The following is a 26,979-nucleotide window of genomic DNA, read 5'->3' on the forward strand; positions in this document are numbered from 1 at the left end:
TGATGGGAGGGGTCATTGACATTGCGACAAGGTTACGAAGCAAAACCTGCACACCGATGCTCAATTTGGGTTCCACAAGTGCCATTCAGCTCTGGACCTTGCTTCAGACGTGGCTTCAGCGTGAATTCCAAACGTGAGGTTAAAGTTACATCAAGGCAACATTTGACTGAGTGGTGCATTGAAGGCTACAATTGTCTAGCAGCTTAGCAGGAAGGTCCATACAAATACTCTGACTAAAGTGCTGGTCAATGGCTGGGTATCTATAGCGAGTAACTCACCTCCTGACTTCCCAAAGCCTGTGCACCATCTACAAGGCATAATCAGGAGTGTGATTAAATATTCTCCATTAACCTGGATGAGTGTGTCGTCAATAACACTCGAGCTCAACGCCATCCAGGATGAAGCAGCCCGCTTGATCAGCACTTTAAACATTCATCCCATACACTACTTTAAACATTCACTCCCTTCACCACCAGCATGCAGGGGCATGGTGGCACAGTGGTTGGCACAGTGGTTAGCACTGTTGCCTCACAGTGCCAGGGACCCAAGTCCAATTCCGGCCTTGGGTGACTGCCTGTATGGGTTTCCACTGGGTGCTCCGGTTTTTTCCCACACTCCAAAGATATGCAGGTTAGGTGGATTGGCCGTGCTAACTTGCCCCTTAATATCCTAAAATGTGTAGATTAGGGGGAATTAGTGGTGTAAAATGTGGGGTTCCGGGGATAGGTCCTGGGTGGTTTGCTCTGTTGGAGAGTTGGTGCAGACTCGACGGGCCGAATGGCCTTCTGCGCTGTAAGGATTCTATGTGTACCATCTACGAGATGCACTGCAGGATCTCTCCAAGGCTCTTACGACAGCACCTTCCGTACTTGCAACCTCTACAACCTAGAAGGAGCTATAAATGTAAAAAAATGATCCAGGCTGCTGGCTTGGATGAGCTTCATGGACCTGAGTGAACGCCCTCATCTGTCGCCTTGCGAGGTCTTTTGGCATTGACTGTTTCCATAGTTCCTATTATTGTACAGTAATTTAATGTCAACTCGGACCTCTGAGACAGTGGTGTAGTGGTGATGCATTGTATCAGTAATACAGAGGCCCAGACTAATGCTTCGAGGAAGCAGGCTGAAATCCCACCGTGGCAGCTGGTAGAATATAAATTCAAGCAATTGATTTTTACAAAGTCTAGAATTGGAAACTAGTCTCAGTAATGGATGACCATGAAAACATTGCCGATTTTCGGAAATACCCATCTACTTCACTAATGCCCTTTAGGGAAGGAAATCTGCCGTCCTTACCCGGTCTGGCCTACATATGACTCCAGAGCCACAGCAATGTGTTTGACTTTTAATGGCCCTCTGAAATGGCCGAGAAATCCACTCAGTTGAAGGGCAGTTAGGGATGGGCAATAAATGGTGGCCAGTGATGCCCACCACGTCCCTTGAACGAATTGGTAACAAGTACAAGATCTTGAATCTAATGGGGGGTGGGGTGTGCTGATGTTTGATTGGAGTGGGGAGGTATTCACTGTGATGATGGTTGTTTTAGCAATCGATCCCTGGTGTGGTTTTTTTAAAAAAAAACGCTCCAATTTGCACTGTTCCGTTCTCCTTCATTATTGGTTAATTGACCTTTCACAGAAGACAGACATTTTCAACAGCGGTTCCTGGCAAAATGTCAGACCTGCAAGGATATTTGGCTTCAAATGACTCCTCATGACTGATGCATAAACACACCAAGCAAATAATCTAATCCTCTAATATAGTGCTGCCAGGCAACATCCACTCAGCGTATTCTTTCTGATTTCAAGAATCATTTCTAATGGGTTTCATGGCATCCAGCTTTGTTTATGTCACGGTCTAGACTTTGTGTCTTGTGGGATTACACAAGGTTTTCCAAATTCGGACCGAGAGCCTGTAATGGAAAAGAAGTGCAGCTCCCGGAAGTCTGACATGAAAGGGGAACGTTTTGCAGGGTCGGGGCGAAAGATCAAAGTGGTTGGGGGGAGTGGGATTGACTGGGTGACAGTAGAGGTACGATGGGCCGAATGATGACCCCCCCCCCACTGTGCTCTGCCATTCTGTCAACCTGCATCCAGTTCCATTTCTCACCACCGGTGGGTTAATTCACTTTGAGAAGTGAATTGTGAGTAACTATTCACTAATCTTCTCTGTTAAGACGTTGAGGATGATTCAACAGTGAAGGAGCAGGTTAGGAGAAATAATTTCTTCAACGGAGATGATTAATTAGACTGTGGATCAATGTACTGATCGCACTTCAAGAGAAAAAGATGACACCGGCATGATGGGCCAAATGGCCACCTGTCCTGCTGTAAAATTCTACCATTGCGCTGCATTATCCCATTAAAATTGATGACCATATTGCTTCTGTATCAGCCTCACCATACCTTACCCAACAGAGAATTTATCTTCCGGTATTGCTTTTCGAAGGTTCTGTTCTTTTAGAACATTTTTTAAAAATCCATCTGGTTTGGGAATTAACAGTCTCCCACCCTGTGCCGTGCGCATGTTAGTGTGAGCGAGATTTGGTTGCTTTACGAGACACAGAGTGAAATCAAATAGCAAAGTAAGAAATATAGTTAAAACCAGACAGGAAACCTCGCCGAGCAGCTCTCTCTCTCCTAATTGGTTATCAGTTACATTCAGAAATTCATCACTAAATTAATCACACTTGGGTGCAAACAGCTGTTTGGGACTGCTCAAAGATCTGACTTTGTCTGAAGCCAGCAGAACTATTTAAATAGCTAACTCGCTCGGAGTCCTGTTTACCCCGTTCTTGCTGACCTGTGTCGGCTTCTGGTCTAGCACTGCCTCAGTTTTAAAATTCTCATCCTTGTTTGGAAATTCCTCCGTGGCCTCACCCACTCCAATCTCTACATTCTTCTCTAGCCCTACAACCCTCGGATTTTTCTCCAATTCTGGCTTCATGGGAACCTTTTGAGTTTAATTGCTCTGCCATTGTTGACTGTGTCTTCAGCTGCATGGACCCTAAGATGTGTCATTCCCTTCCTGAACCCCTCTATCTCTCTACTTCCCTTTCCTTGTGTACGGGGATTTTCTGGAATGCTTCCATCTAGTGCTATATATTGAGCTGAACTCCGCTAATACAAAGACTTGCGAAAGACGGTATGTCCAATAGGCATTGTGAGAGAGTCAGCTGGAAGATTCCAACTGCTCTCTGCCGTTACAGTGCATGGTTAAGACTGATATACGTTTTCCAAGGTTTGTTTCTCTTGCCCAATCGGTCATCCAAACTGGATGATCCAGTTACGTTATTTACCTTGGCCAATAGCATTCTACCTTCTAGCAGAACTGGGAATTCATTGGTCAACTGGACCTGGAGGTTCTTACCCACCGTTGCCTAGTAACCTTACTTACGCAAATCCGGTAGGTTCAAGGATCGCCCTCACCACCTGCACACCATGGGAATGGAGAGGGAGTCATTTCCCCCTGCCTGCTAGCTTACCCCCTTATCAGTAGAAGGTGAATACTTCTAGTCACTGCAACCAGAAGCTAGGTGCCTCCATTCATTTTAAAACCTTGGTAGCTCTCAGCTGCAGGGTCTCCAACTGATAATAGAGAATATATTCTATACTTTATTGTTTCCAATAAATGTGGCCTGTCTAGTTCTGCTCATTTCCCATTATGCTTTGGGGCAGGCTTGGCCAAAGCTTACAAGACATTTAAAAATTCATTTTAAATCTACAATACTTGTTCAAAATTCTCTACAATGATTATATATGTGTCCATGCAGACAATACCTTCGCATGATACATATATATGAGGCACTTTGTGATTCCTTATGGTATGGGGCAGCACAGTGGTTAGCACTGCTGCCTCACAGCGCCAGGGACCCATGTTTAATTCCCGTCTTGGGTCACTGTCTGTGCGGAGTTTGCACGTTCTCCGTGTGTCTGCGTGGGTTTCCTCCGGGTGCTCCGGTTTCCTCCCACAGTCCAAAGATGTCTGGTTAGGTGGATTGGCCGTGCTAAATTGCCTCTTAGTGTCAGAGGGACGAGCTAGGGTAAATGTATGGGGATAGGGCCTGGGTGGGACTGTGGTCAATGCAGACTCGATGGGCCGAATGGCCTCCTTCTACACTAGGGGTTCTATATATAAGGCACACTGTGATCCCTATTGTAAACTAATCTACTTTGTTTTAATCATCTTCAAAATCCCAGGGGTTTCTATACCCCCTTCTGCGCCTCGAAACTTATCTCTTTTGACTAAACTATTCCTTTCTGTCCCAATATCATCTCGTGGCTCGGGGTCAGATTTGTTAACTTTCTTGTGAAGCTTGTTAGGATGTTCAACAATGCAGTGTATCAATGAAAGTTGTTGTTTTAAATACTTATCAAACTGTCAGAGATAGTTGCTGCACTTAACACATTCTAAGCTGTACCTTTGTAACTCGCCCCTGAAGTGATCACAATTGGTTAGTGCCATTTTTCCAATAGAGGAGCTGTGTAAGTGCTGGGGACTGCATCCAAACCATCTTCAGGGAGAGGCCAATTTAACCCGGGCAGCATGTAGCAGCGAGTTACAAGAGTGTAATGCAGACAGATATTCTAGTGTGCTCCAGGAAACCTTGCGGGCAAAGTTTGAGCATTCATCTACGTTGGCAAGACCGACAGGTTGAATTGCAGTCAGTGTGGGTGTTTGATGTCTGGAAACAAATTGAACAGTTTATGCAGTCGTATAATACTGCTGGAAATCTGAAATAAAAACAGAAAATGTGGGGAAAACTCAGCAGGTCTGACAGCATCAGTGGACAGAGAAACAGAGTTGATGTTCCGAGTTCAGAGTTTACACGATCATGTTCTCTTGTTTGCTGTGTTGACTGTCATGCGTGTTGTGGTTGAAAGGGGGCTGGTGAAGTTGCTGGTGACATTCCTCCTCCTACCAGGATGACTATACAAACCAGTCTGATCATCCACCTGCTTCAGCCTGCAGTCCGAGTTCAACTCATCTACACTTTTCCCCCTACACGATGGCACAGTGGTTAGCACTGCTGATTCACAGCGCCAGGGACCTGGGTTCAATTCCCAGCCTGGGTCACTGTCTGCATGTTCTCCCCATGTCTGCGTGGGTTTCCTCCGGGTGCTCCGGTTTCCTCCCACAGCTCGAAAGACGTGCTGGTTAGGTGGATTGGCCATGCTAAATTCTCCCTCAGTGTACCCGAACAGGCGCCGGAGTGTGACAACTAGGGGATTTTCACAGTACATTGCTGTGTTAATGTAAGTCTATTCGTGACTAATAAATAAACGAAATAAAACAATAGCTGCATAGTAATTGCATACATTGCCTTGCTCTTTAGTAAAGTCCATCATAGCAGCCGAATGGGAGGGGCTTGTGTTTGAGTCGCCATGGTGACTAAGTGCTGGGCTGCGATGCAGTGAATTTGCGCATCTGTGACAATGTCGAATGAGTGGGATGCGCTGTGGTTGCATTCGGTAGCAATTTCGCGCCTGTCTTGTTTTGAAATTGAAGCTTTGAACTGTTTGCTGCTGCTCTTTGTGCCTCAATTCGGCTAAATGAGGAGGCAGGTGACTGACGAAGGCTGAAGGGTTATTGTCTATAATTTGGCCTGCTTCTGTGTTGTATCATTCCATTCAGTAACAATGGGCAAATAATGTGCAAATAAAGGAACTACTGGCTTTCTGAAATATCAAGTTCCCTTGCCAGCAATGCTCATAAACAAACTAAATAAGTGTGTTGGCAGGTCAGTGAGCTATTGTGGGAATCTTGTACATTAAAACCTACAGCATAGAGGGTTGCCATTCGGCCCATTGTGTCTGTTCTGTTTCTTACTAAGTTTATTTATTAGTGTCACAAGTAGGCCTACATTAACACTACAAGGAAGTTACTGTGAAAATCCCCTAGTCGCCTCACTCCGGGTACACAGAGGGAGAATTTAGCCAATGCATCTAACCTGCACGTCTTTTGGACTGTGGGAGAAAACTGGAGCACCCGGAGGAAACCCACGCAGGCACGGTGAGAACGTGCAGACTCCGCACAGACAGTGACCCAAGCCGGGAATTGAACCCAGGTCCTTGGCGCCAAGAGGCAGCAGTGCTGACCGCTATGCCACGGTGCCGCCCTTTGAAAGAGATATCCAATTATTCCCACTCCACGTCGCTCTTTCCCCGTAGTCCTGCAGTTTTTTTTCCCCCTTTTTTAAGCTGTGTCTTTGAATATATTTAATCAGCATCTTCTTTAAGCATGAGGAGATTTTGGATTCAGTTGCTGACAGTTAGGATGCTAAGTAAGAGTTCCATTATCTTCTTAAAAAAATTTTACTTTCAGCATTTGGTTTCTCTGTCCACTTGATCTAGCCGGCAAATCACACATGCACTAATTGAAACTGTCATTTGCAAAAATAAAACTCCTCCAAAATCTCCCCTAAAAATGTCCTGCTCCCTTCCCTGACTCATCCCATTCTGGAGTCCTGGAGCATCTGCTGCTGTTCTTCAGATTGAGCTGTGGTGGTCGAGGAGCAGTGATCTTGTGAATCAGAACTCTTGCCTAGAGGTCACTGCAGCATTACATTCCGTAAGGAGTCTTAACAACGCCAGGTTAAATCCACCAGGTTTATTTGGTAGCAAATACCATAAGCTTTCGGAGCGATGCCCCTTCGTCAGATGGAGTGGTCTCTGTTCTCCAACAGTACACAGACACAGTGTCTGTGTACTGTTGGAGAACAGAGACCACTCCATCTGACGAAGGGGCATCGCTCCGAAAGCTTATGGTATTTGCTACCAAATAAACCTGTTGGACTTTAACCTGGTGTTGTGAGACTTCTTACTGGGAAGGGGATGACAGAGCAGGGAAGTTCCTGAAGAAATGGTGGCACAGTGGTTAGAACTGCTTCCTCACAGCGCCCAGGACCCGGGTTCGATTCTGGCCTCGGGTGACTGTGTGGAGTCTGCATGTTCTCCCCATGTCTGGGTGGGTTTCCTCCAGGTGCACCTGGTTTTGTCCCACAGTGCAAAGATGTGCAGGTTAGGTGGATTGGCCATGCTAAATTAACCCGTAGTGTCCAAAGATATATGTAGGTTAGATGGATTAGTCATGGGAAACATATAGGGTTACGGGGAGAGGGCCTGGCTCAGGAGTTCTGTCAGAGAGTCAGGGCAGACTCGATGGGCCGAATGGCCTCTTCTGCACTGTAGGGATTCTATGAAACCCTGAGGAAAAGAGAATTGGTGAAACTGCAGGAGGTTTGATCCAGAGTGACTCCATAAACTGGAAAGGGAAGGGTAATAGCTTGTTTCATTGCACGTTAAATTGCCTAAAATTTCACAACAGTAAACTACTGCATCTCTTTTATTTTTGAAGTATATAGCTGGGGCATCTGGTGGAATTTCAGTTTAATGTTTTACCCCAAAGATCACCACCAGACAGTGCAGCATTCACTCGGCACTGCACCAAAGTATCAGCCTAGATTACGAGCCCACGACTCTGGAGTGAGACTTGAGGCCGCAGCATCCTGACTGAAGTGATGCACTATCCGCTGAGCCACGGCTGGCATTTTACATTCACCAAGTGTGAATTCTATCTTAAAATCAGCAGAGTGGGATGAATTGAATAGCTCTTTGAAAGAGTCAGAATGTGAATACTGGGCTGAATGGCCTCCTTCCATGCTACGTAATTCCAAGATCCTGTTGTTCATCAAGTACAAACGCAGCCTCAGTCTGGCAAAGAATTTATGTTGTGAAAGGCTCCCTGGTGACGAGAGATGCCCCAGGGTTGGAGAACATGAAGGTCAGAAATCCTGAACTAGCCTTGTTTTTGCAGGTGACATCTGGTGGGACTGAAAGCATCCTCATGGCTTGCAAAGCTTACAGAGACCTTGGGGCCGAACGAGGAGTGAAATATCCCGAAATGTAAGTGGCTACAAAACATCTTCCATGAAGAGGATGTGGAGTTATTTTTTTGAATATTCAAAACTGCATGATGTTACTTTGATTTTAAAATGTGAACTATATTAATGCCTCTTTGCTTGATGAGTACGTTTGATTCATTGGATGCTCAGCGACTAACTTTCCAATCCAGTAATGTGCTCCAAGCTGCACCGTGGTTAGCGCTGCTGCCTCACAGCGCCAGGAACCCGGGTTCGATTCCCGGCTTGGGTCTGTGTGGAGTCTGCACGTTCTTCCCGTGTCTGCGTGGGTTTCCTCCGGGTGCTCCGGTTTCCTCCCACAGTCCGAAGATGTGCGGATTAGGTGCATTGGCCGTGCTAAATTCTCCCTCAGTGTACCCGAACAGGCGCCGGAGTGTGGTGACCATGGGAATTTCACAGTAACTCCATTGCAGTGCTAATGTAAGCCTACTTGTGACACTAATACTACTGAATTCATTGTGATTCCCTTTGTGGAATGGCTGTGCCTTCAGCTGCCAATCTTTTTGGCAAATCAATTAAACTAAATGAGGGACAAAGTAAAAGGAGAATCATCCCCTTAAGTCGGTGGTGGGGGGAGGACCACCGAAACAAAAAAACAAAGTGTAAAGGAAACTTAAAACACCAAACCAAAAGGTGACCTGAAGGGGTCAACAATGCACTCCAGCCCCTGCGGCACCCAGCGAGCACGGAAGGCCTCAATGGCTCCTGTGGACGCCGCATGCTCCCTCTCCAGGGAGTTCCTTCAGCTGCCTGGACCCAAACCTCTGGAATTCCCTCCAAGAACCCCCCCCCTCTCTATCCCTCGCTCCTCTGCTCTGGTGCTCACTTAGAACTTACTTCTTTGAAAAAATGTTTGGTCACCCACCCTAATATTTCCCTTGGTGTTCCCGTGACAAGTTGTGTTTGACGACGGTCCTTTGGGCGTTTTACTGTGCTGAAGGTGCTGTATGAATGCAAGTTGTTGTTGCAAGTTGGAAGACATAGGTCAAAGTTACCTCTTACTTTGTACAAGCAAAAAGTGCCACATCCCAGTCATCAAAGACCGCGATATCAGCAGGCTGATGAGCACGGTGCTTCTGCGGAGTGAAATAAGATGAAATAGATAAAAGACAAAAACCCGGGGATAAGGCACTCAATTAACAAGTATCTTGTTGCATCTCAAAAAGAAGGTTACGATCTGGAATGCACTGACTGAAAGACTGGTGGAAACAGATCCTGTAGTAACTTTCAAAAGGAAATTGGATAAATATTTAAAAAAGACATGTTTACAAGGCTTTGGGGAAAGAACATGGGGGCGGGGGGCACCAATTGGATAGTTCTTTCAAAGAGTGGGTGCCTGCATGATGGGCTGAATGGCCTCCTTCTGCTTTACATGTTTCTATTAAGTACCCTGGAGGCGCTGAGTGGATTAGTTGCATGTTTTTTAAATACAAGTCCCTGCAGAGCCTTGGCGTAGTTCAGCTTCAGAAAATCTCCTGTGAACGAGCATCCATTACCTTTTGAGCCTCTGTAAATGGTTCCAATTTAGTCGACACCTGTGGGACCTAAATAAATGATCACTTTAGTGTTTGCTGTAGATTGACTGACAATACAGAAAGGTTTCTATGCGAGGCTGATTAACACGATCTGTACGGCCTGGAAAGGCTGATTGTGCTAACCATATGGAGTTGATTTATTGAGCAGAGGAAAAGTAATTTCAATTGCTCGCTGATGTGTATAATGTGTTGCTGAAAGCTGATGTCTGTATAATGACCCGGGATGTGTTGTCACAATGTGTTGGATGTTTCAGTTATAGAATGGCGGACTGCGAAAAAGTGTGTAAGGTGCACGTTATATTTTGACTAATAATTTCTCATTAGACCTGCTTTGCTCAAAATTAAAAGTTTCCATAGATTTGAGAGTGTGTTTGTCATCTCCACATCACATTGGCAGGAATGAAGGCAAGGGCAATGACCTTGGTGATGGGTGGGGATCAATCCGAATTGTGTTCGTAATCTCGTGGGGCTGTGTTTGAACAGACAACCCTTGTCTGTAATCTGGGGGACATTTGTAGGCCTCAGTTTCTGTGGGTTGTTGTGCTGACTGTTCTTGGGGTGTTAGTCGGCCAATGTACAGCTGACTGGGGGAGATTTCTTGTTTTTCCCCCCCCCCCTCCATGTTTAAGTTTGTTAAAGTTAAAAGTTTTAAAGTTTATTTATTAGTGTCACAAGTAGGCTTACATCAACATTGCAATGAAGTTACTGTGAAAATCCCCTAGTTGGCGCACTCCAGCGTCTGTTCGGGTAACATAGAAATCATAGAAACCCTACAGTACAGAAAGAGGCCATTCGGCCCATCGAGTCTGCACCGACCACAATCCCACCCAGGCCCTACCCCTACATCCCTACATATTTACCCACTAATCCCTCTAACCTACGCATCTCAGGACACTAAGGGCAATTTTTAGCATGGCCAATCAACCTAACCTGCACATCTTTGGACTGTGGGAGGAAACCGGAGCATCCGGAGGAAACCCACGCAGACACGAGGAGAATGTGCAAACTCCACACAGACAGTGACCCAAGCCGGGAATCGAACCCAGGTCCCTGGAGCTGTGAAGCAGCAGTGCTAACCAGTGTGCTACCGTGCCGCCCTGAACACTGAAGAAGAATTTAGCACGGCCAATGCATCTAACCAGCGCATCTTTCGGACTATGGGAGGAAACTGGAGCACCCGGAGGAAGCCCATGTAGACACGGGAAGAACGTGCAAACTCCACACAGACGGTGACCCAAGCGGGGAATTGAACCCAGGTCCCTGGCACTGTGAGGCAGCAGTGCTAACCACCGTGCCGCCACGGTTGTCTGCTGTCTGAGTCTGAGTCGTCGGGTTGCGACTGTTAAAGGAAGCACCATCTTAATTGGAAAGTGTTTATCAAACCTTTCCGTTAGGCTGCTGGTCTTTGTATTGTTAGCAGATTCTTTCATCGCCCAGCACCCCTGTAAGGGTGTAAAATTAACAGAAGGGTTTGAAGTGTGTTTACTGAGAAGGATTATAATTCTCTCTCCTTCATGAGGACTCGCTGGACATGACTTCAATACAATGACTTCCTGCACCACTTTTCCTGACACACGTTCTTAGAATGTTGGTCACCGAGGGAGGATGAGTGGGATGCTTTTAAGCATCTATTTACAGCAGAGCTTGAAAGGAAATTTCTTTTCCTCGTCTGTGAGGAATTTGGAAATGTTTGGAAAGGAAGAGTTTTAAACAGACCCGCATTGATACGGCCCCTTGATCACGTCTCAGAACTTCATTGAAGTGCCTCTCATCTGACTCCTGACTGGGGGCGCTGTTCTAATGAGGGAAAGCTGGTCACCAATTGAACATGGCAGCTGCTTGTGTGGACTTTGGGCCCGAGATGGAGCGCGGTGGCGAGGGAGCGCTGGGCTATTTGCTTGGCTGTTTTCAAGGTGAGACTAAGGGAAAAGTCTCTTGGGGTGGATGTGGGAGATTCCCTGTCTTGGCCAGCATTTATTGCATGGACTGTTTGTGGGATCTTGCTGTGTGCAAATCAGCTGCCATGTTAGCCTACAAAAGAAAAGCCATTAAAACGAATGACCCGTTGACTGTGGAGTGCTTTGGGACTTCCTGGGAAGATGCTGACTAAATAGAAGTGTGGTGGAGATCTTAACTCCGATTCAAAAGATCGTGTGTTCGATCTCAGCTCCAGAAACTGTTTATGAACAGGGGAAGTACTCATAATTAACAAATAAGACTGTAAGAGATGGGACGTGGAGAAGGTCATTCGGCCCCTTGAGACTGTTGCACCATTCAGGAAGATCATGGCTGATCTGATTGTGGCGTTAACGCCACTTTCCTGCTTGTTCCCTATAACCTTTAACTCCATTACCGATCAAAAAGCTGTTTAACCCAGCCTTGAATATAATCAATGCGTGTGGCGGGGAAGGGGATTCCAAGCACTAACGACCCTCTTGACAGAAGAAGTCCCCTTCATTTTCATCTTAAATAGGAAACTCCTTATTTTTAAACTGTGCCTCCTTGTTCTAGACTCCCCCTAATGAGAAGAAGCATCCTGTCCCTCAGCATCTACTCTCTCAAGCCTCCACAGGGTGGTGTATATTTCAGTAAAAATGTTTGTGTGGACAGTAAAATGTTGGTCTTCTGCCCTTTGGTAGGGGCTGATGTATCGAAGGACCTTATTTAAAAAATGTTGGGTGGTCAGATCCTGTGTGATGGAGGTCACTGAGACCCAAGCTTGACTGACATACTTGCAGGGAAGGTGTGTTAGTTGGGTTGCTACAGTTGCTGATGAGTTCCGTATCTCCTAGCCTGTGGGAATTGCAGAGACAAAACGACTGTACTGGCCAGTAATCATAGTGTATGCACTGCACTGCGCAGCGCACTGTCTGAACCAATCGATACCAACGTTGAATTGTGTGTCTCTCTTTTCCAGCATCGCTCCCATAAGTGCTCATGCTGCCTTCGACAAGGCTGCTCAGTACTTCGGGATGAGGATAGTACATGTCCCTTTGGACAAAAGAACAATGCAAGTGGATGTGAAGGTAGGTGCCTGATAAGATGCCTGCTCATGAAACTGCGCTTCCAAATGCTGTATTTTACTGAGATGTTGCTGATGTCATTTCCAGAAATGAAATGGGTCTTTTCAGAAATTTGGATTCATGACTGCTGCTTTTGAATCTGATTTGATTTATTATCGTCACATAAACAAGTATACAGTGAAAAGTATTGTTTCTTGCGTGCTGTACAGACGAAGCATACCGTTCATAGAGAAGGAGAGAGTGCAGAATGTAGTGTTACAGTAGGGTGTCGAGAAAGATCAACTTAGTGCGAGGTAGATCCATTCAAAAGTCTGACGGCAGCAGGGAAGAAGCTGTTCTGGAGTCGGTTGGTACGTGATCTCAGACTTTTGTATCTTTTTCCCGACGGAAGAAGGTGGAAGAGAGAATGTCCGGGGTGCGTGGGGTCCTTAATTATGTTGGCTGCTTTCCCGAGGTAGCGGGAAGTGTAGATGGAGTCAATGGAGCTTGATTATTCAATATGGGCTGTTTATGTATGTCTTATTTTAACTTCCTGATTAAAGCCTAAAAATGTACTTTAAAAATACACACATTGAACATCACAGACATATGGTTAACAGTAATAGGATTGAACTTGAAATGACATTTTCTTAAATACTTGCTTGTGCAATGTTTGATGCTGAATGTCCAGCTTTTAATCCAGTGCGTTCTAATACTGTGGTTAACTTGCTAGTTTGGGTACATATAAATCATGCCCATTTCCAGAGAGGTGAGTCAGTAATAATTGTTCATGAAAAGAAATAATGGCTCACCATCCATCACCTTTACGAGGACAATTAGGAATGGACAATAGATGCTGATCTTGCCAGTGATTCTCATTTCCCATGGAAGGATTAGATCATAGAATCCTACAGTGCAGGAGGAGGCCATTCGGCCCATGGAGTCTGCACCGACCACAATCGCATCCAGGCCCTATCCCCATAACTCCATGCATTTACCCTAGCTAGTCCCCCTGACACTAAGGGGCAATTTTAGCACGGTCAACCCACCTAACTCGCACATCTATGGACTGTGGGAGGAAACCGGAGCATCTGGAGGAAACCCACACAGACACGGGGAGAACGTGCAAACTCCACACAGGCAGTGACCCGAGACCGGGAATCGAACCCGGGTCCCTGGCGGTACGGTGGCACAGTGGTTAACATTGCTGCATCACAGCGCCAGGGACCCGGGTTCAATTCCAGCCTTGGTCACTGTCTGTGTGGAGTCTGCACGTTCTCCCCGTGTCTGCGTGGGTTTCCTCCGGATGTTCCGGTTTCCTCCCACAGTCAAACGATGTGTGGGTAGGTTGATTAGCCATGCTAAATTTACCCTCGTGTCAGGGGGATTAGCAAAGTAAATATGTGGGATTATGGGATTAGGGCCTGGGTGGGATTGTGGTCGGTGCAGACTTGATGGGCCGAATGGCCTCCTTCTGCACTGTAGAGATTCTATAATTAAAAACAAATATTTCCTAGAATATAAACAAGGAGAAACATACCACACCCTAGTGCAGTCTGGCTGACGGCCTCACTTTAATACAAATAGCCTGGCTGATTAAACATTTGTCCATGTCTACATTCCGAATTGTAATTTCATCTACTGATGTGTCATTCAGAAATGGGACGCGCCATGCTTATAAACCAAGGCTACGATTAGCAGGAGTTGTGTGTGGTCAGTTTTTTTTTTGTCGCAGTCTGGTTCAGTCATTGCTCAAGTCATGTCTGACTGAACCTTGTCTCAGTCCTTACTGCCCTCTGCCTAAACAGCCCATGGCTTCATCCAAAAGAGCAACGATAATTCCCAATACCCAGCCTTTCCTTAAAAGCCTCTCATCCCTCGCATCTTCATTAACAAGTGCAAGAAGCTCAAGGAGCTTTTATTCATTTGAAATGAGCCCTATTTGACCTTGCATTCCAAATCTGACGATGACCTCCCCTCCCCAAGTTCCCCATGCCTTCCCCCAAAATCGTATCTTTCTCTTTTTTCCTTTCTGACCTCTCTGAATTTCATTTATCCGTTCACACAATTATCATCCTTGACCCCTTCCTCCATCTCCAACCCCCTCACTCCTCCTAAGCCCCCAGCTTCCCCTCCTGTACCCCATTCCAACCAGTCGGTTCCTCTACTCACAAGATGTCTCCGTCCTTTACGAAACCATCGTTATGGGCTTACTCCTCAAAAAAACACTCATCCTTCACCCTTCTGTTCTTGCTAAACTTCAAACCCATCTTCAAACTCCCTTTCCCTTTGCGAGGCCTTTGAACATGTTTTCATTTCCCATGTCCATGGCTGCCTCAATTTAGGATTGAATCTGATAAGATCCCTGGAACTCCCTTCCAGAACCTGTTGACCTTACCTCCTCCTTTTAAGAAACTTCTTGGAACCTTCCCCTTTGACCAAGCATTTTTGGTCATCTGTCCTAAAAATTCCTTAATGTGGTTTGGTGTCAAATTACATTTGATGATTGACAGCTATAGAAATGCAAGTTATTGTTGGTTCAGTGAGTGACGCCTGCGATTGCTAATGTAGATGTTCCAAGTTGATTATGGAAGTCATTGGAAAATGGGTCTTCCAAGATTGCCGAAGCTAACTAGCTTTTGCCTCTGTTTTCAGGCCATGAAGAAAGCGATTTCCAGGAACACAGTCATGCTGGTTTGTTCTGTGCCACAGTTTCCCCATGGTATCATGGACCCAGTCGAGGAGGTTGCCAAGGTACTTTCCTGGTCCATTGATTAACTTTTGCTCCTATGGAGTGACGACATCGAGAATTACAGGATTTATTTGACAAAATTAAGAGCCTTTTGGTGGAGGCGGAAGATGGGAAACTCCCGCAGTGCTTTGTTTTTTCCTGCCCTTTGTAATGTTTAAATAAAATACAGTAGATGGAGGAAAATACTTGAGGCAGTGTGCGCCTATTTTGTAATTGTTTAAAAGACATGTCCGCCTTGAAGACTTTTAATGATTTACTGAAGATTGATGAAGTTTCTGTTTGTATGTAATCTTCATCTCCAAAGAGTGATCGTGAGGAGGAATTGAATTTGAGGCGTTATTAATTCCCACAGTTTGTGGGAAATCAACTTTGCAGCTGTTGTGGTATTTTGAGGCTGGGAGGTCTCGACCTTATAAACATGTATGTTGAAAAAAATCCTCCTGGACATCATCTTGGCAGGTTCATCTCCCAGAGCTGGTAACTGGGTCAAATGAATCTCCGTGTGCATTCGAGGAAATGGAGAGTTCAAGGGTTATGGGGTTGAGGTGGAGGCATAGATGGTGGGGCAGAAGGAAGGGGAGGTAGGGGGTAGGTGGGGTTAGTGTGGGGAAAGGGTCATTGGTCGTGAGTCTCATCCATGGCTCAGTCTTGCTCATTTCTCACGGGAAGCATTTTTCTTGCTGAGATCTCTGTTGTGCAGAGATTTACTTGAATGATACCAGAGAGGGGTGGGGGGGTGATGGGGAAGGGAGAGAGGAGGTGGTGGCTTTAGTTATATGGAGACACAGTATAGGAAGGATGTGAACGCATTGGAGAGAGGGGTTTACAAGAATGGTTCCAGGGGTGAGAAACTTCAGTTATGAAGATAGATGGCAAGGTTGGGACTGTTCTCCTTGGAGAGAAGAAAGCTAGGAGGAGATTTATGTTCTAAATCCTGAAGGAGCTATGATGTGGAGATGCCGGCGTTGGACTGGGATGGGCACAGTAAGAAGTCTCACAACACTAGGTTAAAGTCCAACAGGTTTATTTGGAATCAAGTGCTTTCGGAGCACTGCTCTTTCATCAAGTGACTCACCTGATGAAGGAGCAGCGCTCCGAAAGCTCGTGATTCCAAATAAACCTGTTGGACTTTAACCTGAGGGAGCTAGACACTAGAGAGGGAGAAACTGTTCCCGCTCGCAAAAGGATTGAGAACGAGAGGGCACAGATTTGAAGTGATTCGCTAAAGAAGCAAATGTGATGTGACAAAAAAAATTTTCACGCAGCGAAACGCACTGTCTGGAGATAGATTCAACTGAGGCATACAAGAGGGCATTAGATGATTATTTGAATCGAAACAATGCGCAGGGGAATGGCACTAAGTCATGGTGCTCATTTGGGGAGCTGGTGTGGACACAGTGGGCCGAATGGCTGCCTTCTGTGCTGTAACAATTGTGATTCTGTGAAATGCTGGGACAGTTCTTCTTTGAAGAGAGAAGGTTAAGGGGAGTTTTGATAGAGGTGTTCAAAACCCTGAAGGGTTTTGATAGAATGAATAGAAAGAAACTGTTTCGACTGATGGCAGCGTTGCTAAGGAAAGGACACGGATTGAAAATGATTGGTAGAAGACCTAGAACTGAATTTATTTTTTACTCCAGGAATTGTTCTAATCTGGAATCTGCTGCCTGAAATAAAAGTGGATTCGATAGTTACTCTAAAAGGCAGCTGGAGATTTACATGAATTTGGAAAATTTGCAGATCGGTTGATATTGGATAGTTCTTTCAAAGAAGCAGCACAGGCACGATGGACCAAATGGCCTCCTCCTTTGCTGTCCAATTTTGTCTCTGCATTCGTGTGATGTGATGAATATCTTGTTCAAAATGTGTTTTGGAATTCACCTAATCATTCCCAGTTAATGAATCATTCCTCCTCCCTGTCTCCTCAGCTGGCCCTGGAGTACGATGTTCCTTTGCACGTCGATGCTTGTCTGGGGGGATTTCTCATTGTTTTCATGGAGAAAGCCGGTTACTCACTGCCACCCTTTGACTTTGGTGTTGAGGGAGTAACGAGTATCTCTGCCGACACACACAAGGTAGGTGGGCAACGAAGGTGAGAGAGTGAATTGCAGCTGGTCCAAGGTGTGTGTGTGAGTGAGGCTTGGTGCAGGATGCGATACACAGGCAGTGGAGGTTTTGGGTGAGCTGGGGTTTGTGGAGGGTTTTCACGGGAGGTTGGCCAGTGGTTACAGGAGATGACCCTTTTGAAGAAATGTATTGGCTTCGATGCAGCAGCGCGGGGTTGAACCGATTATGAACAGTCTGCCTTGGCCTAAAACAAAGGCAGGGGAGACCAGTGGAATTGGTCACGGGAAAGAGTGACAGAATAGGGAGAAGTTGGGTACTGGAAATGGAAGCTACGATCTTCCCATCGTTTAATGGGGGCATTAAATGTCAGCATTAAATGGTTGGCATGGTGGTTAACACTGCTGCCTCACAGCGCCAGGGACCCGGGTTCAATTCTGGCCTTGGGTCACCGTCTGTGCAGAGTTTGCACGTTCTCCCCACGTCCGTGTGGGTTTTCTCCGGGTGCTCCGGTTTCCTCCCACAGTCCAAAAATGTGAGGGTTAGGGTGATTGGCCATGATAAATTAACTCCAGTGTCAGGGGGATTAGAAGGGTAAATACGAGGGGATACGGAAATAGGGTCTGGGTGGGATTGTGGTCGGTGCAGACTCGATGGGCTGAATGGCCTCCTTCTGCACTGTAGAGATTCTATGATTAATTGGAGGATATTGAGACTTGTATTTTGTGACTGCAGGGGATGGAACATCACATCTCTTCAGAGTACCTCATTGTACGTTGCATATACATATATATATATATATATGTATATATATGAGATGTGGCACGACACTAACTAAATGCCAATCTTTGGGTGGTGAATCTTTAGAATTCTCTACCCCAGAGAGCTGTGCAGGTTCAGTTCAAAACAGAGGCCAATAGATTTCCAGATGCAAATGACATTATAGAATCATATAATCCCTACAGTGCAGAAGGAGGCCATTTGGCCCATCGAGTCTGCACCGACCACAATCCCACCCAGGCCTTGTCCCCATACCCCCAATGTATTTACCCTGCTAATACCCCAACACTAAGACGCAATTTAGCATGGCCAATCAGTCTAACCTGCACATCTTTGGACTGTGGGAGGAAACCGGAGCACCCGGAGGAAACCCACAGGGAGAATGTGCAGACTCCACACACAGTCACCAGAGGAATATAGGCATTGTGGGGGAAGATGCACTGAGGGTAGAAGATCAGTCATGATCTGGTTAAACGGTGGAGCAAGCTCAAGGGGCTGAATGGCCTGCTCCTAAGTTCCTTTGCTTATCCGCGCACAAAAACTCCGTATAAACTGGCCAGCTTTAAATTGAGCCGAATCTGTTGAACCGTGAATGCAATTGAGCAAATGATAAATTTCATTCCACCTGTTGCTTCCTTACTGTAATATTTTAAATGATTAATTCCACCCTCACTGTTTTCCTCCTCCCAGTACGGCTATGCACCCAAGGGTTCGTCCGTTGTGCTGTACAGCAACAAGAGGTACCGTCACTACCAGTTCTTTGTGGCCCCAGACTGGCAGGGAGGGATCTATGCATCGCCCACAATCGCTGGATCGAGACCAGGAGGGATCATTGCCGCTTGCTGGGCAACCATGATGTACATGGGTGAGGATGGTTACGTTAAGGCCACCAAGAAGATCATTGAAACTGCGCGACACATTGAAGCACAGTAGGTACACTCTGCATGGAGCCCCTCAAGATTAAAATTAGAACCAGCGATTAACAGAAAGACTTGCATTTATACAGGTGGAATATCCTTAATCCATAAATCTGAAAACCGAACACATCCAAAAACCACACTTCGTGTGTGCGAGGAGTCTTTTTATTCATTTGTGGGGCATGGGCGTCGCTGGCTGGGCCAGCATTTATTGCCCATCCCTAGTTGCCTGAGGGCAGTTGAGAGTCAACCACATTGCTGTGGCTCTGGTGTCACATGTAGGCAGACCAGGTAAGGATGGTAGATTTCCTTCCCTAAAGGACATTAGTGAATCAGATGGGTTTTTCTGACAATCGACAATGGTTTGATGGTCATCAGTAGATTTTTAATTCCAGATTTTTTTTTTATTGAATTCAAATTCCACCATCTGTTGTGGCGGGATTTGAACCCGAGTCCCCAGAACATTAGCTGAGTTTCTGGATAAATGGTCCAGAAATAATATCACTCGGTCATCGCCTCCCCAGTCTGCTTGTTATCTGCATTCTTTACCTTTGTGATTATTGTGGTGAACATGTCAAAAAGATACTTTTGGGTATCCTGTACTTGTTATTCAATGATACATCTTGCTTATCAAACATTTTATTTACCTTAGACTATAACTTGCCCAAGCTTCAGCGATTGTTATATAAGTTTATACATGGTGACTGAAAACCCAAATGATCTGAAATCCAAAATGCAGATAGCCCCCAGGGTTATGGATAAAGGATACTCGACTTGTATACATAGCTTCCATGACTTCAGGGTACTTCAAAACGCTTTCCAGGCCATTTAAGAGTTGTTGATGTGTATTCACTGTGGAAGTGTAGTCATGATATGGAGATGCCGGCGTTGGACTGGGGTAAACACAGTAAGAGTTTGAACAACACCAGGTTAAAGTCCAACAGGTTTATTTGGTAGCAAATGCAATTAGCTTTCGGAGCGCTGCTCCTTCGTCAGATGGAGTGGAAATCGATTTCCACTCCATCTGACGAAGGAGCAGCGCTCCGAAAGTTAATGGCATTTGCTACCAAATAAACCTGTTGGACTTTAACCTGGTGTTGTTAAAACTCTTATTGAAGTGTAGGTGACAGGGCAGCCAATTTGCACAGAGCGAGCTCCCACGTAGAGCAACATAATGATGAGCCAATTATCTGTTTTATTGATGTTGGTTGAGGGATAGCAATTGGCCAGGATATGAAATAATAAAGGGGAGGTGGTGCCACAGTGGTATTGCCACTGGACGAGAAATTCAGAGATGGATCCAGGCTCGAATCCCACCACAGCAGATGGTGAAATTTGAATCCAATATTTGACCATGAAGCCATTGTTGATCTTGCAAAGACCCAGCTGGCTCACTCATGCTTTAGGGAAGGATATCTAGTCTGACCAACAGATCCACAGCAATGTGGTTGACTCTTAAATGCCCTCTGAAAATTGATGGGCAATTCGAGATGAGAAATAAGTGCTGGCCCAGCCAGTGTGCCCACATCCAATGAATAAAAATACATTTCTTTAATCTTCTATAATAGATTGTCATGTGATCTTTTCCATCTACCTGGCAGACAAGACTGTGAAAAAGATGTACTAACAGTAGAAGTGATTTGTTTTGAATTAAATTTATTTATTTATTAGTGTCACAAGTAGGCTTACATTACAAGTTTTTATTTTTATTTATATGTTAGTCACAAGTAGGCTTACACTAACACTGTAATGAAGTTACTCTGAAAATCCCCTAGTCGCCACACTCTGGCGCCTGTCCGGGTTACACTGAGGGAGAATTTAGCATGGCCAGTGCACCCTAACCAGCACGTCTTTCAGACTGTGGGAGGAAACCGGAGCATCCGGAGGAAACCCACGCAGACACGGGGAGAATGTGCAAACTCCACGCAGAGAGTGACCCAAGCCGGGAATCGAACCCGGGACCCTGGCGCTGTGAGGCAGCAGTGCTAACCCACTGTGCCACCTGTGCCGCATTTAATGAGAGAGCTGAGCAATTTCTTCTCAGAGGGTTGTTAGACTTTTGAACACTCTATCCCAGAGAACAGTGGAGGCTGGGTCACTGAGTATATTCAAGATTAAGCTGGACAAAGTTTTGATTGACGGGGGATCGAGGCTAATTGGGGACTGGCAGGAAAGTGATGTTAAGGCCAAAATCAGAGCAGCCATGATCTTATTGAATGGCAGAGCAGGCTTGAGGGCCGAATGGCCTACTCCTATTTCTTATGATCTTACTTTCCCTTGCACCAATATTTCCCTTGTGGGGATAAGGTGTACACATGAATAGGTTTTGAAACTTTTTTTTAAGCACTCATTGATAAAATAACTCCTTACCCCCTCCTGCGCCATAACTCTCTGACTGACTGTTAATCACCAGTCGAGATTACTGGACAAATTGGGTAATTCCCGGCAGGTTTAAAATGGATTCTTGACAGATTAATGGGAGGGTCTGCTCTGAGATCCGGAGACTGTTTGTCCGGACCTGCCTGTCGCGTGGTTGGGTCTGTGGTTTCAGTAAGACTGGCACGGACGAATGGGGAAAGGAAGCATGGAATTATGCAAGCCACATTTCGTCACTCAGGCTCATTAATAAATTGCTACGTCGTGAGCAAAATACTAATTGAGCAATTTTGGGATTTGTCATCTCCGATTGGGCAGACCACCGTCTTAAGGGCATGCACTTCCCTCATTGGCCCACGACAGGGAGGTTTCTCTGTCTCAGTGTCATTGGATGTGTTCCTCAGAATTTCTGTCTCCCTAATTCATAGAATCTACGGCACAGAGACAGGCCCTTCGGCCCAAACTGGTCCACGCCGACCAAAAAGCCCATTTAAGCTAACTCCATTTGCCTGCATTTGGCCCATACCCCTCTAAACCTTTCCTATCCATGTATCTGTCCAAATTCCTTTTTGTTTTTTGGGCTATCAGTTCTGGGCACTGCACCCCAGGAGGACTATATTGACCTTGGAGCAAGAACAGCACATATCCACCAGAATGATACCAGGGTTTAGAGGATTAAATTACTGGGCATGGTTTGCTTAATTTTAGGCATTTATTTGCTGGAATTCAGGATGTGTTCAGATCAAAATGTGAGAAGGATGTGTTGGCGGGCAAACTCAGAAATTATTTTATTTTATTGGGGGTATTGTAAACCAAGGAACATCATCTTAGAATTGGAGCGTGACCCTTCAGGGGGCATGTCAGGAAGCACTTTTCCCCACAAAGGGCGTAGCAATTGGGAATTTGTCCCCCAAGTATCTGTGGGTGCTGGAGGACAACTGGAGCTTGCAAGGTTTGATAGATTTTCATTGAGTCATGGTGTCAAAGGACTGTGGATCTTATAGAAACATAGAATCCCTACAGTGCAGAAGAAAGCTATTCAGCCCATCGAGTCTGCACGACCATAATCCCACCCAGGCCCTATCCTCATAACCCCATGCATTTACTCTAGCTAATCCCCCTGACACTAAGAGACAATGTAGCATGGCCAATCCGCCTAACCCGCACATCTTTGGACTGTCGGAGGAAACCAGAGCACCTGGAGGAAACCCACGCAGACACGGGGAGAAAGTGCAGACTCCACACAGACAGTGACCCAAGCCAGGAATCTAGGTGCCAGGTCCCTGGTACTGTGAGGCAGCAGTGCTAACCACTCTGCCACCGTGTCATCCACATACAGACAGTGACCCAAGCTGGGAATCGAACCCAGGTCCCTGGCGCTGTGAGGCAGCAGTGATTACATGTTGTGGTACAGACTAGCCATGATCTAAATGAAGGGTGGACAGTTCCAGTGGGAAGAATGGCCTTGTCCTGTTCCTAACTGTGCATGATCCTGTGCTTGGTGCTCCCAGGGGCAGTGGGAAATGATCTGGAGAGGGAATCCTGGCTGGTCATATTTGGCACCTCCCTATCACTAAAATCTCTGGTCCGCCAACTCTCCAGAATCTCTGGAGTTCTGCTAATTCCACCCTCAATTCCCCACTTCAATTCCTCCACCATTGGCAACTGTGCTGCCTCAGTCCTGAGCTCTGGAGTTTAATCCCTCAAACCTCTCTGCCTATTTCAGACCCAGCACTCTGTCTCCTGCAGTAGGAGTGTTGGTTTAGATTGCGCGCTCAAGTCTTTGGTGTAGGTCTGGAACCAGTGACTCCCCGACTCCAGCTACAGAATAATCGCGATAGTCCCCATGCGAGCCTCTCGCTCGACCAAATCCAGAAAAACTCGGTGGTTAAGTGGTACTATAAAGACAAAAACTGAGCTGCCGTGTTGCCTTCAGAGTTCACAACATAGCTGTCATAGTCTGCACCTCGAAGCAGGGGCTTTACTCCACAGGCTACGACGGCTGCTGTCCAGAGCTGCTAAACAACCCCAAGTAAACACCGTTCTATATTTTAAAAGACCTGTACTTTAAGGAATGGAGATGATATATGCTCACTTTAGTCCAAAGATGTGCGGGTTAGGTTGATTGGCCGTGCTAAATTGCCCCTTAGTGTCAGGGGGACTAGCTCGGGTAAATGCATGGGGTTATGGGGATAGGGCCTGGGTGGGGATTGTGGCTGGTGCAGACTCGATGGGCCGAATGGCCTCCTTCTGCACTGTAGGGATTCTATGATTCAGTAAGTTTGTGTTACCGCTTTGTGTTAAAGGACAGTGTATCCGCCTCTGTGGTTTGACAAGCAAGGCAAAGAATGATATACAGCCAAGATCATCTTTAACTAAGAAAAACAAAAAGTCCTTCTTCCACTGTCACAGGATGATTGAAAGAAAGGCATTCAGAGAACTGTTTACAAATGGAGTAGAGTGCAAACAGGGCTTAGGTTAATGGGACTTTGGAAGAAAATGCTTCCATAAGTTCACCCGTGACTGTCAAAACAAAGAATGTGCACTCAGTAAATCCAAATGTCTTAACTCCCAGAAATTCAGCAGTGATTTGTTGGAAACTCGTGTGTAAACGAGAGCGGGGCGGGCGGGGTGGGCGGACCGGGGGGGGGGGTGCAGATTTTGGTTTAGCACCGCAAGGAAGGCTGGTGTGCTGACAAGCCCCATTATGGGTGTGGACACGATCTGTTGTGGTGTTGATTAGATTAGGCAGGAAGTTGCTTTGCTTCAACTAGTTTTCTACAGCTGCTTTGAGCTTCCCAACAGACGTTGATTGTTCTTCCTTCAGATGCTTTCTTTTTTGCAAGGAGTCTCTTGGGAACCACTTGCATCCATTGTATTGACTCGCGTTAGTTTAAATCCCAGCTCAGCTTAAAATGAAAGGCTTTTCTGGAACCATAGAAAGAAGAGCTGATATTTATTTTAGCCATCTTCACAACCTCAGGACATCACCTAGTGTTTTACTGCCGATTAAAGTGTGTGTGTGTAATGTAGGAAAATGCAGCAACCAATTTATGCACAGTAAGGTTCAACAACAGCAGTGTGATGGGGGACTAGATAATTGGTTTTGCACGTTGTTGTTTGAGGGATTAATATTGGCCAGGAAACCAGAGAGAACTCCCCAGCTCTGCTTTAACATAGAACAAAGAACAATGCGGCACAGGAACAGGCCCTTCGGCCCACCAAGCCAATAAGTGGTTTCTATCCCTCTGTTCGCCTCCCGTTCACGTGTCTTACCAAGATACACCATGAATGTTGCTACCATGCCTGCTTCCACCATCTCCACTGGCAGTGCGTTCCAGGCACCCACCACCCTCTGCGGAAAAACTTTCCCCGCACATCTCCACTAAACTTTCCCCCTCTCACCTTGAACCTGTGCCCTCTTGTCGTTGACCCTTCCACCCTGGGGAAAAAGCCTCTGACTATCCATCCTATCTATGCCCCTCATAATTTTGTGGACCTCTATCAGGCCTCCCCTCGGCCTCCGTCTTTCCGGTGAAAAGAATCCGAGTTTATCCAACCTCTCCTCGTACCAAAAACCCTCTAGACCAGGCAACATCCTGGTGAACCTTCTTTGCACCCTCTCCAAAGCATCCACCTCCTTCTGGTAGTGTGGCGACCAGAACTGCACGCAGTATTCGAAATGCGGCCTTAGTCCCTTGGGATCTTTTAAGTCCACCTGAGAGAGCAGCTGGGACCTCAGTTTAACGCCTCATGTGAGAGCTGGCATCTTCGCCAGTGCGGCACTCCCTCAGGACTGCACTGGAGCGTCATCCCTGATTTTTGCACTCGGGGGTGGGACTTGAATTCTCAACCTGCTGTCTCTGAGGCGCAAGTGCTGCCCACCGAGTCCCAAGTGATGTATGTTTCTGAATGCACAAGATCACCAAAGAAGCGGTGACCTCTCTCACTGGTCAGCAATTTGTAGGGTAGATACTGCATTATAGTTAATCCTTTGTATCCCGCAATCCCTTTTAGCACCAGAAAGATGGCCAGCAACCTCTCGAGCTCATTGACATGCTTATTCTCCACTGGCTCCCCGCTCCACACATTCTCCAGCCACTGTCAATACAAATCTGCAGGCTAAGTGGCTCGGATGGAATTGTACAAAACACGCAGAGTTTAAATATAAAACACAAGTGAGATGGATTGATCTGTCTTGTCATTGAGATCAGTAACTGCAGAGTGCGAGCATCACTCCCCACCCCCCCCCCCCCCCCCCCGGTTTAAGACTTAGCAACAGCTTTCAGCGATCCAGTGCAGCCAAGATTTAAACTGGAGGCCTTCACACCGAGTGTTGACGATGTGCAGAGACCTGCTGAGTTAATCTTGCTGTGTTCATTTTTACCCCGTGAAGTCTCACTTCTAACGCTTGGCGCCACAATGTGTTCCTGCCCTTGCCGACTCAGCCAGCTACTTGGATGTTTCCAAGATTTTCACGTCGTGAGCAGTGAGTGTCGTTCAGGCAGAATGCTGTGTTGGTTCCTGCTGTCTGTTGCAAGCGGGATGGAATGTAAAAATAGACAAGTGTTTGCTGCCACTGCACTGGGCTTGGTGGTGTTGCAGCCGGAGTGCGATGTACAGTTTGGTTCTCCTTTAGAATAATTGTTTTGAAGCAGTTCAGTGAAGGTTCACTTGGCACTACAGTGAATAAAGGGATTATTTTGTGAGGAAATATTAGGCTTGATCGGTTGGAAAGATTTAAAAGGATGAGAGGTAATCATCGAATTGCTACAGTGCAGAAGGAGGCCATTCAGCCCATCGAGCCTGCACTGACGACAATCCCACCCAGGCCCTATCCCCGTAACCCCACATATTTACCCACTAATCTCCCTGACACTAAGGGGCAATTTACCATGGCCAATCCATCTAACCTGCACATAAGAACTAGGAGCAGGAGTAGGCCATCTGGCCCCTCGAGTCTGCTCCACCATTCAATAAGATCATGATGTGGAGATGCCGGCGTTGGACTGGGGTGGGGCACAGTAAGAGGTCTCACAACACCAGGTTAAAGTCCAACAGGTTTATTTGGTAGCGCGAGCTTTCGGAGCGCTGCTCCTTCCTCAGTTGAGTGAAGAGTTCACAAACGGGGCATATATAGGCACAGACAATTTACAAGATAATGGTTGGAATGCAAGTCTTAACAGGTAATTAAGACACACGGCAACACAGAATCGCTGAGCAGAGACTGATAGCCAAGTTCCGCACACATGAGGACGGCCTCAACCGGGATCTTGGGTTCATGTCGCACTATCTGTAACCCCCACGACTTGCCTGGGCTTGCAAAATCTCACTAACTGTCCTGGCTTGAGACAATTTACACCTCTTTAACTGTGCTTAACCCTCTCTCCACTCGCATCGTCTGCACCTGTAAAGACCTGATTTACCTGTTAAGACTTGCATTCCAACCATTATCTTGTAAATTGAGTTTGTGAACCCAACTCTCCACTCACCTGATGAAAGAGCAGTGCTCCGGAGGCTTGTGCCACCAAATAAACCTGTTGGACTTTAACCTGATGCAATAAGATCATGGCTGATCTTTTCGTGGACTCAGCTCCACTTACCCGCCCACTCACCATAACCCTTAATTCCTTTAC

At 46.2% G+C, this 26,979-nt stretch overlaps 1 protein-coding gene across 8 annotated transcripts in view; it reads left to right on the forward strand.

Moving 5' to 3' along the window:
- The window catches only part of sgpl1 (sphingosine-1-phosphate lyase 1), an 81,713-nt gene that overhangs the window by 39,911 nt on the left and 14,823 nt on the right, over window positions 1-26,979 (forward strand). For all 8 annotated transcript variants that reach the window (XR_013495629.1, XM_078199358.1, XM_078199360.1 and 5 more), the window contains exons 7-11: window positions 7,815-7,903; window positions 12,373-12,481; window positions 15,113-15,211; window positions 17,135-17,281; window positions 18,741-18,979. Coding sequence is in view for 7 of the 8 variants with exons in the window: in XM_078199358.1 (XP_078055484.1) it covers window positions 7,815-7,903; window positions 12,373-12,481; window positions 15,113-15,211; window positions 17,135-17,281; window positions 18,741-18,979 (683 nt within the window). In the remaining variant the exon portion in view is untranslated. The remainder of the gene's footprint in view (window positions 1-7,814; window positions 7,904-12,372; window positions 12,482-15,112; window positions 15,212-17,134; window positions 17,282-18,740; window positions 18,980-26,979) is intronic.

This window comes from Mustelus asterias, chromosome 28 (assembly GCF_964213995.1).
Source record: "Mustelus asterias chromosome 28, sMusAst1.hap1.1, whole genome shotgun sequence".
Classification (NCBI taxonomy): domain Eukaryota; kingdom Metazoa; phylum Chordata; class Chondrichthyes; order Carcharhiniformes; family Triakidae; genus Mustelus; species Mustelus asterias.